Below are 15,020 nucleotides of genomic sequence, written 5' to 3'. Positions count from 1 at the left end.
TGGTGGCTAAATCTTGATTAAAAGTAAATACATTTTTCAGTATGTTAATATCACTGGCTTAGATTCTTCACATGTTTACCTCTTCATACAAGGCTCCCCTTTTACTGCACATAAGTAAAACCATTCAGCAACAACATCTTCCCCCCTCATACACAAACACAAGAGATAAAACCCAATGTTGACCAGTCACCATCTAATTACAGGTTACTATTCACCTCACACATACTTTACATCAACCCAAAGCTCCATGCTTCATAAATTAAATCTGTCACACAGCCTGTGTAGCTCCCTCCTCTCCTCCATATGCGCAGCTCCATGTAAACAAGTCTGTGTTAGCTGATTGTTGGGATCAGCAACAGCAGCGCGACACTGCAGCCTATTGTATCTGAGCCCGGCGGTATTTCCAATCAGCTACAGTTACACTCATTATACTGGAAAATAGTTTGAGGCATGTTTACAAATGAGCCATGACAACAAACAAAATGAGACATGTTTTTGTGAGGATGCTGGGCCATGTACAAGGAGCTATTTCTGACCCCCCCCCCCCCCCCCCCACACACACACACACACACACACACACACACACACACACACACACTTCCAGACACTGTTCTCGCGCTAGCTGCGGGGCGTGACGTCGTCGGACAACAGCGAGGATTCAACAATACATAGCAAAACAAGATATAGCCTGTGGGCTGCTGACTCGTGTGTAGCCTCTGTTTTGTATTGCATGTCATAGCTCGACTAACTGTGACATTTTCTACTTTAAAACATTGCAACTTTTGTTCACACTCAACAAAACTGCATTTGAAGTGCACAAAAGACAGTAAATCTTAGTTCTGAGTGAATAATAAATACATTTTAGTATTTAAAAAAGTATAAACGATATTAATCTGTAAGAATATAAACAGTGGAGGAGTGTTACTGTAGCCTTAGGTACTTGTACTTTATTTGAGCACTTCCATTTTATGCGACTTTACAGGGTACTTACTGCACTTCAGAGGCAAATATCCTCCTTTTTACTCCACTATATTTATTTGACTGCTGTAGTTAGTGATTTTTCTATTAAAATTTTACACATAAAACATATAATCAATTCAGAAACTATGCATTGTTACAGATTAAACAGTAAAGCAGGATATAAAGTTGTTAAAATGAGCTTTATAGCCAAGTTAATGAGTCTGTAATGATGTTTATATATATATGTGTGTGTGTGTGTGTGTGTGTGTGTATGATAATAATAATATATGAATGTGATAATATTGATAAAATAACTATTTGAATTGGGCTATTTTACATTAATTCATGCTATTCTTTTTTTTATTTTTAATGTCCATGTTCTTATTTACACTTTTCCTTTAGACTATTTCGATGCAGGATTGTAATGGAGGGTTTTAAAACATAATAATAATCATGAAAAAATATTTATCTATTTAATTTATTGTAGTATTGTTACCTAAGTAAAATATTTTGATACTTCTTTCACGCCTGGTTATATCAACTTATGTTAGACAGGCTAATAAATAATATCAGATTTCACCACATACTTATTTCAAGATGTTAAGCACAATGACGTCACTGGTGTATTAGATAATATCAAAAATATCAAAACAATAGCCTAATTTATAGCTCACTCTTAATTCTTATTTTTATTAACTTCCTGTGAGTCATAATAAAAATAATTACGTAATTAATTTCGCCCTCTTTTATCCCCCTTTATCTCTGTAGGAAATATTACCGTAATATGCTGCAATGGAATCTAATTGATTTGACAAATGTGTGTGTTTGTGAGTGCGCTCCGCTCAGAGCATGCGATGCAACTAATTTATTTCTCATCAAGCGAGATTTCTGACTTTGAATTTCATCCCCCGGTAACGGATTGGACACGGAGATTGAGTGTCGCTTTTAAAGAAAGGGCCGAGGTATGCATCATGCCTCTCTCTGTTTTCCATTTGCCCCTCTTTTTTTTTCTCCTTCTTGGCAGTAATATCCAGTTTCAATAAGATCACTGACACTCCCAAATCGTCACGTTCGTCCTCGTAAAGACTGATGGTTTCTCTCCTTTGGAAACAAGTCAGATAGAAAACAAATCTTAGTTTCATCACACAGCCTGATAATTCATCTTTTATTCTGTTACTCAAACTGCTGAACACTGACCCACATAAAGGTGCGCGTGTTAACAGAGGCCTATTCATGTATCTGCCCATTAAAGCTTCCACTCACCTGATTATCACCTGCAGTATAATAATTAAGCCAATAATTGAAGCTCATCTGGTTTATGACACATGTCACATCAGTCAGAAACAACCCCACATTTCCCCTCTCCTTGAAGCCATGTTATGACAACCTTCAGGACTCATTCATGTCGATAACTCCTCTGCCTCAACTTAATGACACCCTCCTTAGCAGGTGAAAGACCCCCTGTGTGCCCTGCTTATTTTAAACCCAGCGTCCACCCATTGTTCACGCGCGTCTCTGACAGCAAAGTCAACATTTGAAGTGCGTTTTCTTTTCTTACTCCAAAGCAACTAAAAGAGGCGAATGTTAATTGAAACCTACTTAGCCTGTGGGATGTCTCTGCCCTGCATGAATTAAGGTGAATGACATCACGGGCCCTCCCGTGGGGGCCCCGTTATTGCTCCGTATAGCCTAGGTGAGTGGGGTGAGGCATGAAAGGGCTGATCAGGTGCTGGGGGCGCTTTGCAGATTTGGCTTTGCACGAGTCACACAAAGGGTGCAGGGCTTCACTTGCAGGCGGTGAAACATATTTCCAACTGCACGAAATATTTTCCCATGTGGGCCTGGATGGTAAAAACATGTACCAATTGCCTATAGATGTTTAAACCCCACCTGTTCGACGTGCGCAATGTTCGACCAGCTGCGTCTCTAAGTGTCCGAAATCAAAAATTAGAAATTACTCTTTAATTTGAATGAATCCAAAAATCTTCTTTTCGTGCACAGGATCAAAGTTGGTGCTGAAACACTGAGGATGGACTCGCCTTTCTTCAGATGACACAGTGAAGTAAAACGCGCTTTTGTCTGATCCCAGAGCTCAGGAGCGGAACCTTTGCTCCAGTGATTGATTAGGAACTAAAGGAGAGAGGGTCCATGGCTTTAAAAGAAACAACTCCTCACTTCTCTTTTCTTTTTTTCTAGTTGGGGAGGTGACACTATCGATTATTAGACATTTGGGGATGCAAATACACCCACTTCTCCATAGTGGCACAGAGCTAGACTGGCTTTACGGCCGCCCTGGCGTCGTATCCTGCTGTGGCGCGCGTCCCCCTTCAGACTGTTCTCGGCTGGCTGGTGCTCAGTCTGAAAAACCACAATAAATTCCTTGAGGTGCACACACTTTAGCACCATTTGTGTCATATGTGAGGCCATGGGGTGGAAACAAATTAGGGGTCGTGTGCGATGGCATGCATTAAACGGGTTTCACGTGATTTTACGCACAGATTGGTGACACGATAAGCAACAGAGGAATCTAAGGGACTTTATTTTTCATCGAATATGCGTAAAACCAAAGTCACACGTTTGGGTTTTTGCTCATTAGGCTGCTGTGTTGCTGAATAAGACCAGAATCAAGTTTTGGTCTTGGTTTTATAAAAACAGTTTGGAGCTGAAGTGGAACAAAATTCAACAGAAACCGCAGCTGAAAAGAAAGTTATGTTAGAAACATTGGACTGTGTGCATGTGTGCAATGACCTGTGTGTGAAATAAAGTGACAAATTATGAAGAATTAATATTTAATAGAGAAAACATGACTGAAAGTTTTGGTGCAAAATCATGTGTGACTTATAGAGAGATGCCAGTTGTCAGTGAAGCAAAATATAATGCAACAAAATAACCCTAATAGTTATATTATGTTATTTTAAATGTGCAGTTTTTTGAGACTCTTATGTGTGTTGATTTTCTCATATTACTCTGAGGCTGTGCTGTGCATGACTGACAGTGTTTCCTAATATTTTCTCCACCTCATTTACATCTATAAAGAAGCAATAAATCACAAGCAAACGTTATAGAAATGTATTTATTGTCTGTTGTATTGGGTTGCATCACACTGTTGTGTTTCTGTTAGTGCATGCCAAAAAGACTTCATATATTTTAATTTCATCCTGTATTATCTGTTATTAATCTGACTTAATAGTCTTTTTTATTTTATGTAATTTACAGGTAAAATCTCACATCAGGACCAACGTGTTCGTCTCTGCAAAACACTCCATGCATTAGTTTTTGTGAATCGACGCCCCTGTCCCGTCCGAAAGGCTCTGTGACAGCCTCTCTGATAGGACCAAAGTTTCCAGCCTCAGCCAATCCTCGCGCTCCGCTGCGTACCGTGTGTCCCCTCTCCGCCAATCCCAGCCGGGAGCGCTGACGGGGAGAGAGAAGAGCTCCGCTACTTTTGACTGTCTCCTCTCACTTTGTACCGGTGTCAACAAACAACAACAACAACAATATTTGCGTCCCAGCTTCACCACGTTGGCAACTGCATCCCCAAGAGGGTCCAGTACTGGCGAATAACCCGAGGAGGCTGAGAAAGTGACTCGTATTTACATCCAAGAATCAGGTTTTCTTCTCTTTTTGTCGTCACGTTTGACTCCTCAGAGGCTTGGGGCTCCCGGGACACTGGTGCTTGGCTGCAGCCCGGGTGAGGCTAACCCTAGCCGAGGCTAACCTTCCAGGGAACTTCCTCACCAAGCGAAAAAAGCGATTTCAGCGACGACCTCGGAGTTTGAGCAGCAGCCTTCCCCTGCAGGAGGAGGTATCTGGAGTCACTGGGGTGTTGGAGGTATGACTGCGTTGGCGGGGTCAATACCCAGGATGATGCGACCCACGCTGGCTCAGAACTACCCCCGCAGTGGCTTCCCACTGGAAGGTAAAGCATCACACTGCCAAAGGAAGGTTACAGCCCTGGATGTTGACGGATCATGTGTGGATTCAGTGCTAGTTAGTCAAAAGTTGCTTTTACGCACTCAGTCTTGTGCCAGACCTCGGCTTGGAAACACAAACTCTGCACAGTTACAGCACCTTAAAGTTCTACAGAATCAAATCTTATTCAGCTGGGAGCTAAACTGACGCATTCCATGTTTTTATTGCTACATTAGTGCCATATTTTACATTTTATTTCTGTTAATATCTTATTTTAGAAACTTTTTAGCAAACCTATCTGCAGGCTGCATTAAATGACATGATAGTTTGTTTTTTTTTTTACAAATAATGTGCATATTTGCAGACATTTGTAATTAATATGTTCATGCGTAAAAGTGCATTTTTCACGTGCACTGTCAGCTGATTTTGTAACTATTAAATAAAAGTGCTGCCTCATTCTGTAATATCCTGTTGCTGGTGTGTTCAGGTGCTTTTGGGCTCAGCTAAACCCTGACTTCTCCTCGTGGTTTTGCGCAGCCTGGATCACTTTAATAACACATCCCTGTCATGTTCTGATCACATGTAGTGTCCACCCCGTTGGGTCAAGGCCGTGTGAACCAGCTCGGAGGAGTTTTCATAAATGGCAGACCTTTGCCCAACCACATCCGCCATAAAATCGTGGAGATGGCCCACCACGGCATCAGGCCGTGTGTCATCTCCCGACAGCTGCGGGTCTCCCACGGCTGCGTGTCCAAAATCCTGTGCCGGTACCAGGAGACGGGCTCCATCAGACCCGGGGCCATCGGTGGCAGCAAACCCAAGGTATGGACCACAGAGAGCAGCTCAGAAACTCCTGTAACTGTAGAATATATAAATCATTTTGACATAAATCCACACATTGAATGCTTATTCAAAATAATAATAACGTCTTGTTTTTTTAAGTTAAAGCTTATAAAGGCGATGTATGCATTGTGCCCCAAGGGCCACAACAAAGTGAATAAACACTGCGACTTTTCTGACCTTTGAAGCAGGGGACAACGCCGGATGTAGAGAAGAGAATAGAAGAATACAAGCGGGAAAACCCGGGTATGTTTAGCTGGGAGATTCGGGATAAATTACTGAAGGATGGGATATGTGACCGCAACAACGTGCCTTCAGGTAAAAAGGCCAGACATTAATTAATCTACAAATTATTATTATTTTATTTTTATTTTTTTCACTGTCATTATTTTCCTTCACATTTATTTATTTTTATTTTATAATATTTTATATTTTATTTTATCTTATATACATTTTAGCTTCAACTGGAACCGGTTTTATTATATAGCCTACTCTAAAATTAATTTTAAAAAATTATTAAATTATTAAGATTAATTAAAAAAAAACTTTTCCCAGTTGAACAAATCTGCACTTTCTTTTTAATTTATTTTAATTTCAAGAGACTTTTGACAACTTAAAGGCCAAATTAATGTCCTATATTGTGTCTAATTCTAACATAGTGCCAAGTAAAATTTATACCATTTTTAAAACGCATTACTTATTTTTTATTTCCATCCTTTGGCCAAACCTTTGCAGTGAGCTCCATCAGTCGCACCATGCGGAGTAAGTTCGGGGGCAAAGGCGACGAAGAGGAGGATGAGGAGGAGATCGAGAGGAAAGAGATGGAGGAGAGCGACCGGAGGGCCAAACACAGCATCGAAGGCATCTTAGGAGACAGATGTGAGTGAACTGCTTATCGTGGCTGATGTAGAAGGAGAGAGAAGTTCTCTGTTCACTTTAGCTGGAGTTATCTTTGTCATATCAGTGCGCGCGCACACATTAGGAGTCATGTTTGATCAGATATCGTCTCAGTGAGTCCATATGGGAGGATTTTTATTATTTATAATTTATATTTATATACTTGCTAAACTGTTTGCTTAAGCTGTATTTGGTTAGTATCAGAACTTAGCAGAGTGTTTATCTGCGTATATTATTTAATTGGGGTAAAATCCAGTGAATTAAATTCCAATTTTGCAGCTCAGGAAATCTGTGATATTCAACCTGTTGATTGCTCCTGCGCAAAGAGTGTAAAGGAGAGTGGTTTTATTTGGTGTTATAACTCGCCTCTCTGGAGTTTGAGCATGCTGTAAAGTTGTTGCATGGGGGTGGAGAGTGTGTGTCGTCCTTTGTTAGGAATTCTTTATCGCCCATATCTCTGCGGCTAATGCTTTTCCCATGAGGCCATACCGTAAATCAAACAGCAGGTGATGGCTCTGTGCGGGAAAGGAGAGTGTGCAGTGTGTGTGTGTGTGTGTGTGTGTAGCCTCTGTGTGTGTGTGTGTGTGTGTGCAGCTGGGTTTATAAGCAGTGTGGATGCATCTGTGTTACAGTAACTCTGCATATTAGGATGCACATATTTTAAGGGTGTTTTATTCTTGTAGACAAATTACAAAAACAAGCAATCCACATGCAGTATAAATTAATTCGGTAAATTTAAGTGTGACACCTTCATGAATTATGAAAACAGTTTACATTTCTCTTGGCCCGCTGTGTGTTTATAGTTTGGCTATTATTTTATGCAACAAATCAGTTTTTATTAGTGTTTCACACGCCAGCGTCCACTGTAAAAAGTTACCATTGCGCACGCCATTCAGTCTAACAAAACTTATATTTTTTTTAATTAAAGAAGTGCAAATAATGTATTTTTTTCAGTGCAATTTAAGCTGTTTAGTCACTTCATAGTGGATTTAAACAAGGTCGAATAAATCTAAGTTCTTAACAGTGATTTGTTGCGTGAGAAAAAAGTGGACTTGTCTCATTTCATCAGAAAGTTTATTCCTAATTAAGAAAAAATGCCCTTCCTGCTCACAAAGACCTCTTTAACGATGGACTATTTACAGTGTAAGCCGAAGCCAAGCTTTTTGGTGAAATTAAAGTAATAGGAAGTGCAGCAAGCCAAGGAATAAAGCATATTTTCTTCATTTCCGTCATTATAGTTCCACAGACAGTGGCCTAATTGGAGATTTGAGAGCGGTTTGGGGCTCAGTGCTCTTCAGCTCCGCTATTTATCCTCTTCGCAGTGCCATTACTTTACTTTTCTTGCCTTGGGAGTGGAAATTCGTCACGTTTAATTTGGTTTCTTTGTAGAAATGACGATGTGCTTGTCATCCTCACTGGATGGAGTCGGTTTAAATGTTTTTTTTGCGCTCTGGAAAAGTTAATTACACTTTTCAGTGGGGTGGGCGCGAGGCAGCGAAATTGAAATGGGGCATAATTCCGGAGAAAAACAGTGCAGGTGATGAAAGAGGTGATAATTCAGCCTCAGACTGACTTTAGAGCTCCTGGTATTGTTGGAGAAGTTTGGAAATGTTGACTAAATATTTCATCTTTAAACACTTGGTCACTTAATAATGTGCCACCAAGCACCAGAGATTAGATGCACATAAAATACGTTGTTTCCTGTAACTATTTTCCCAATTTTAAAACCAATTTACGCAGTGACATGTCAACATGCAGCCCTCTATTTCCCCGCGCGCACCCTCTCCATCCCCGCATCAGTATAAAACAGTGGAGGAGAGATAAAGGACTCGAGTCTGAGGAGACAAAATGTCCCCCAGATGAGTTGATCAAACATTTGTTCAACGGTTTCCAGCTCCTCACAAAGACACGCCTCGCGCGCACAACGGGACGCTCAAGGATGAACTTGGGAGACAAAGGCGCGAGAGTCTATTTGGGGCTCACGCTTGGGCTGCGCGCGGACAAAAGGCCAGCTTGGAAACAGCTTTGGCCGCGGCTAAAGAAGAAGGAGAAGAAGAAGGAGGAGAAGGAGAAGAAGGAGAAGGCAACCTGTTTATAATTCAGTCAGAGAGAAAAAGCTCCTCCACAGAAAAGCCCCGACAAAACACACTATGAGGCCGCAATGAAGGATGAATTATTCAGGGAGCGCTCCGGCACGGTTTAGCCAGAGAAAATGGCCGTTTTCACCTACAAAATGTTTCCTTTCGGGGTCGCCTAAAGAAGCCCGCTGCCATTCAGAATGACAATTGAGGCCTCTGAAATCCTCTCACGTATTGCTCAAGGATGCGTGCGCGCCCCCCCAAAAAACCTGCGTGGTTACAGACGTGTGCGCGGACAAATACGCACTGAACACTTGATTTAAATTGCGCTATTTTCAAAGTAACAAAATGTGTGCTGCGCACACAAAGGCGCGCACACATTTGACAGGAAGGGAAAATAGAAAATTGACAAGCCAGTACACAAGCTGTAATTCTGTTTTTCTGACGTCAGCAAACTTTGAATAACTTTCTTGTTGCATTTAAATGTCAACGCTTTAAAACGTCAGCAGCTTTTGATGCAGCCTAATTGCTGTTTGTCATAATATTCAGACTGTAACTGACCAGCTCAACAAAGTGGCCTTCTCCGCCTCTGGAGGATGGAGCTAATAATACCGAGCCGTCTCCAGCCTGTAACTCATGATCCATTATTGATTCTTTGATGAGTCCCGGCCTTGCCCCCTCGAACATTAATAATGTCCTCTAAATGATGTCGATATTGTGCTATGTCACATTTAATGACGGAGGGAGTGTATTAAAGAGTGGTTTCGGTGAATGGGGACCAATGTTCTCCCCGGAGAGCCCCGGTCTGGCCCGGAGCGCAGCTTCACAATAGGGGCCCCGGCCACCCGTCCTGCGCTGCGCACAGCTCCGAAAACTTCACCCCCAACACTCCACCTCCTCCTCCTCCTCCTCCTCCTTCTCCACCACTTGCTCCCCAAATCTCTTCAAGCAGATTAAATCGACTCTTTTATTTCATCCCACTTTCATCTGGAGCGCAACACCGCCCCTCTCCCTCTGTTTCCTTCTCCTTTCTCTGTGTGTCTCTCTCTCAGCCTGCGGCGCACAGCTCGTCTCGTATCTGGGCTCCATCCTCCGGAGCGCACAAAGGAGAGTCAGTCCACTTCTGTAAAGTTTCTAATTAAGTTCTTTATTAAGCTTTCGCGGTTTGATTGCAAACACATTTGGTTGCTTCTTCCAAAATGCCGCATGGAAATGGATTTCAGCGCCTAAATCTGATTAATTCTTATTTAAATACTTTTAATTTGTTAATTTCACCGCCAACTTTTTCTGTTTGTTTGTGGAGCTTTCTGCCTCAGAACAACACATATTTGTTGTACATTTTCAATGCAAATATCTTGAGTTGACACCTATTATTAGAAAATGAAATGACACCAAACTATCTTAATATAACAGCAGTGCATTTTATATCTTATAATAATGTATAAAAAATGATGTATACTAGATTTTGAGGGGGATGTTATGACAATAATTAGAATATGTGCATTTGTCCTCTGCAATAAAAACATGAAAGTAGTACAGGACTTTTATTTTGACAAAATTAAAGACATCTCAGCCACAAATTGGTGCATGAAAATTCACTAGAATGCAGAAAATTAAGTGTCTGACACTCAAAGTTTTCTAGTGGAGGACCCCCAGCTTCATGTGTCCCCCAAAATATTGAAATGAAACCAAAGCCCTTGTATAAAAATGATTATTACAATATGCAAACCCAAACTTGTAGCCCTGTTTTTCAAATACCTGTTGCCCACTTTTCTGACTTTGTTAAATGTTTGCATTGAGCATTAAGTTTCACTTTTATATTGTCAAAAATGAGCTATTTTAAAAAGACATATACACACCTAGTTGCTTAATCAATTCAACATTGAAGGGTAAAAATTAAAATTCAATCTTGTGACACACAGATGAAAGTTAAATCACATTTTCTCTACATTCCCGTGCAATAAGGAAAGTTAAAAAACAAAGACATTCATGCTCAAAACTCTCCTCCTCCTTCTCTCCATGTTCTGTAAAATATTTATATATCTGGCAGTGACGCTGGCCCTCAGGCCTGTTGCTGGGCTGCACCAAACTCCCAGCATCATAGTAATTAACCCTGGAGACAAAGTTAATGATTAAAACAGTCACGGTGTCCCCGCCTCCTCCTCCTCCCTCCTCCTGCTGCACATTTTCACAGTGTATCTTTTAGAGTCCGTACTTAGTTAGGTGAAATTAGCCAGATAATACAGAGGAGCCTTGTTGAGGGCCGATACATTTCCATTTAGGCTGGCCATGTGTGCGCACATACACACATACACACACAACGCTGTGCATACACACACACATACACACACATTCCACTCTGCAATGCAAACAGTCAAAGGGATAACTTTATTTGGTGAAAGGGGATCCTGGAAAGGGCTAATTGAATAAGCCCGGGATCTTTGAAAAACCTCTACCATGGTGAGCGCAGTCATCATGTCATAATTAGGTTTATTGAGGCGCATTCCTTCAATCTGCCTCCATTCCCCCGGGCTCATTGTATCCAGGGCCCAGGCCAATGGCTGGGGGACAAAAGGGAACCGTGAGCAGACAATACATGAAAGAGCCATAAAGATTTAGCTGGCTTTGTCACAGAAACGGAGTGGGACTTTGTTTGTGTAAATAATGCGAGTGAATGAAGAACTTGGGTTCCTCTGCCACTCGAGGTGAAGGATGGCGTGCTGCAAATGTAATATGTGGGCACACACTGGACCGGTGCCAGAGCAGAGGAGAGGGAAGAGAGGGCAGAGGGAAGAGGAGTGATAGGACGGAGCGAGGGAGCAGAGGCCAGACGGTGCAGTGTGTTGAGTGTGTGATGATGGCGTTTGCAGAGACTTTTGCATTAACTTCTGCACATCAGCTGGTATCTGAAGAACTTTAAGCACTCAGACTGCAAAGTGTTCACTGATAAAGCTTTTCCAAAATGAGAATATGTGGAAGTAACTTTTTATATTCCAGTTGCCCACAATGAGCTCAATTGTTCGGCCTCGTTTTCTTGCTTACGAGGCTCTGAAATACAAAACTGTAGTCAGCAAAGTCAGCAATTATAACAGAAAACACAGAATTAACCATTTAAATTATTTAATTTTGATGTAAATTGTAAAGCTGAAATGATTAGTCAGTTTATAGCCAAGTATTTGGGTGATATATTCATCGATTGAAGTTATTTTTGAGCAAAAATGCCCCAAAATGTTTGTTTTTAGCTTCTCAAATGTGCAGATTTGGTGCTTTAATGTGTAATATCTTTGGGTTTTGGACTGTGATCGGACAAAACAAGACAGACGGACACTCTGGAGTTTGAATTCACATTTCCTTTCACTTCTTAGACCAAAGGGTTGATCGAAATATCAAGAAAGCAACCAGCAGATTGATTGATGATGAAAATAACAGAGTTGTTGCCCTAACAAGCTGCCAGCTGCTGCCTCATCAAATCTGACAGAACCAATAAGCTCCCGATGGATCTTATAATAGCTATTGGCTATAACTGGCCTGAGCCAAGTGTCTGGTGAAGAGGGCTCTGTCTGTCTGCTGAAAGAATGAATGTGTCACTCAGTGAGTCCCTGGGCACGAGGGCAAAGAGGGGCACGAGGGCCAAGTGGCGAGCACCAAATCACTCTCCTCTACCCCGGGGCTCTCTGTGTCTCTGTGTCCCCTCGCTCCTCATCTCGCGCTCCTCCCTCTCTCGTGAGTTTTTTCTAATAAGCCCATGCATGATGACTATTCAAGCATGAAAACATAGTTATCTGCAAATGAATGGCTGCTCTATGCTTCATTAAAGCCTCTTTTTCCTTTCACACTCTTATTGTGACCCTCTGATATCAATTCAAAGGGCAATTAATGAATGCACACCAACTTTGAAGTCAGGGTGATTTCTGAGAGGGAGGGGGTTTGTGCGTGTGTGTGTATGTGCCAGTGTGCAGGGGGGGAAGGGGTATTTGGGGTATTCCCCCTTCAAGACCCGCTGTAGCGCCTCAGCCTTCACCCGTGATGGACTAGCCACATTGAGCTGCGAGTGAGCGAGCCCCAAAGACGGTTTGAAGGGAGTGAAAGAGTGAAAAGGCCCAGCGAAGGTCAAGTAGAATGGCTCGCCTTAGAATAAGGCCCCTCTTTATCTGCTGCGAGTATGCACTATAGGCACAACAGCTGGGGGGAAAGGGGGAGAGAGGTTGTTTTTTAATGTGCATGAGTGTGTTTGTGCGTGTTTCTGAGAAAGTAAGGAAGAATGTTGAGTGCGAGCGTTTTCCTCTCATGCATCTGTCTGTGGGTTTCCGAGCACGGTCGTTTTTAACATGCGTGTCTATGTGCATGTGTGAGTGTATCGGGGTTAGGGTTGGGTGTCAAAGTTTGCAGAGGCCAGCCAAAGGCCAGTAAACGCTGCATCTATGCTGCTGACGGGGGACAGGCAGCTGTCAATCACCTGACTGATGAAGCCTGACTTTCATTCAGAGCTTTGTTAACTAATTAGCCCAGAAGCTTTTGTGTTGCGTCAGGAAAGAGGCTTAAAATGTGTGTTTATGTAGTCGGGCCATGTGGGAATATCTTTTGTAATGTGCACACGTAACGGCATCAAGCAGACACAGAATTGTATTTGATAGATATGAGTTTGTCCTTGAGCTGTACAGCGTGAGCTACAGTTATCTATTTTGTTCAAGCTCTTTGGATGAATGTGTGACTCTGTAGAGCTTGATTAAAGGTATTTCCACATATAAGTAGGGACTCGCTGCCAAACCAGGAGTTCCTTAGTAATATTTACCATCTGAAAGTTGAGGTAAGAAGTACGATCTGCCCTCACTCATGTAACATGAATGCAGCATTATATAGGACATTACTGCTATTCTGAATGTCTCACTAGATTTTGGATCTTACTCTTCACTTCTCTACGACGACGATATTAAGAAGAAAGCAGTGGTGGGCCCAGAAATTTTTTCATATGGGCAGCCAAATGGGGCCACTGAAAATGTTAGGGTGGCACACCAAAACCAAACGCCACATGTGAAATTAAGGAATATTTCTATTTATTTCGATATGGTGAGGAGTCAAGAAATCACATACTGATATAGTTTGGTTTTGTACTTTACTCTTGAGCAGCATTGCTCATCACATATTGTCATTTGGTCGTGGGCTTTCCACGTCGTCATATGATGTGCAACGTATGTGCTTTGGATGTTGATGTCCTGGGACGCCATGTTTCCCTTTGCCTGTTACATGCATTGTCTGATTTCAAAATACACTTCCATTTTCACAGGAAATGTACAGTTTACATGCAGTCTCTTTCAAAATAAATGCACGACGTCAGTACAACACTGTGAACTGCCTTTATTTTCCTTCAACAACAAACACACATGGTTACATTTAGCAAACACAGGCATGTAGTTGGGTCTAGGAAATCTTACAGGAAGTGAACACCAGCCTCCCAGATGAAAGTTGCACCCTTAACTTAAGTTGTTGTCCTGCTGTGTTTCCCCCGCCAAGTGCCATTAAACAGTAACAGCAACACTCTTCAAAAGTGTTGCTCTCTTAACCATAAATCTGCCTTTACTATCACTAATAATCTGATGTGCTAAACTAATACTGGTCCAGTTTGCATTTTGAGTTCCACAAAATGTCAGGCGACCGATTGTTCCTCAAATAGGCTGGCTGTCCTTTTCCTTAAAAAGACAAAAACACAACTTTAATTTGAAAGAGCAGGCCACATTGATTGCAAGGACAAAAATTACAGGGAACAACTTCAAGTTTAGAGAAGACTCATGGGCACCAAGAAAATCCATTTTTATTCAGATATCTAAAGGTAAGAGTTCAATGGATCTCTTTAAAAATGACCATTCCAGTTGTTCCCTCGCCAAACCGTAGCCTAACTTTGGAGGGTTATTTAGTTCCTTTCCTGACAAGCTATGACAACATGGTAGGTGCAAGTGGATGCCTTAGGTTGTCTAGTTTCGTAAGATACCACTACCTTACCTTTAGCTTCAAAAAAGAGCATGCCACAGCCTCTTAGAGACAGTTAAGTCTGCCTCTAATTATTTTTGCTGGATGCGGCCAATGGGACTGCTTTTGCTTTTGCGTTGATGATGCCGTACACTCTCTTGAAAACTCTGTTGTAATCTGCTGTAGTCCGTAGCGGCAGCAGGATTAAGACAGCTGAAACTGTCAAACATCCTCCCTGTCAACTTTAAAAAATGAAAATGACAGTTAACCTGTTAACAGCTCACCTTGCCGGATTTCAACAAGTGCCCCACTGACTGGAGCTGCGAGTTAAAAGACAGACAAGAGCCGCAGGGTCACAGGGCCACGGAG

At 41.9% G+C, this 15,020-nt stretch overlaps 1 protein-coding gene across 4 annotated transcripts in view; it reads left to right on the top strand.

Annotated features, from left to right (window-relative positions):
• Positions 1-4,230: 4,230 nt before the first annotated feature.
• The window catches only part of pax3b (paired box 3b), a 34,142-nt gene continuing 23,352 nt past the window's right edge, over positions 4,231-15,020 (top strand). For 2 of the 4 annotated variants that reach the window (XM_033632053.2, XM_033632054.2), the window contains exons 1-4: positions 4,231-4,879; positions 5,459-5,694; positions 5,901-5,958; positions 6,448-6,591. In XM_033632053.2, the coding sequence (XP_033487944.2) occupies positions 4,795-4,879; positions 5,459-5,694; positions 5,901-5,958; positions 6,448-6,591 (523 nt within the window). In that variant the 5' untranslated portion in view covers positions 4,231-4,794. Of the gene's footprint in view, positions 4,880-5,458; positions 5,695-5,900; positions 6,031-6,447; positions 6,592-15,020 lie in introns of all 4 variants that reach the window. The other 2 variants (XM_033632050.2, XM_033632052.2) reach the window with 1 other exon arrangement.

Source organism: Epinephelus lanceolatus, chromosome 4, assembly GCF_041903045.1.
Source record: "Epinephelus lanceolatus isolate andai-2023 chromosome 4, ASM4190304v1, whole genome shotgun sequence".
Classification (NCBI taxonomy): domain Eukaryota; kingdom Metazoa; phylum Chordata; class Actinopteri; order Perciformes; family Serranidae; genus Epinephelus; species Epinephelus lanceolatus.
This window is presented reverse-complemented; position numbering and strand designations above follow the sequence as displayed.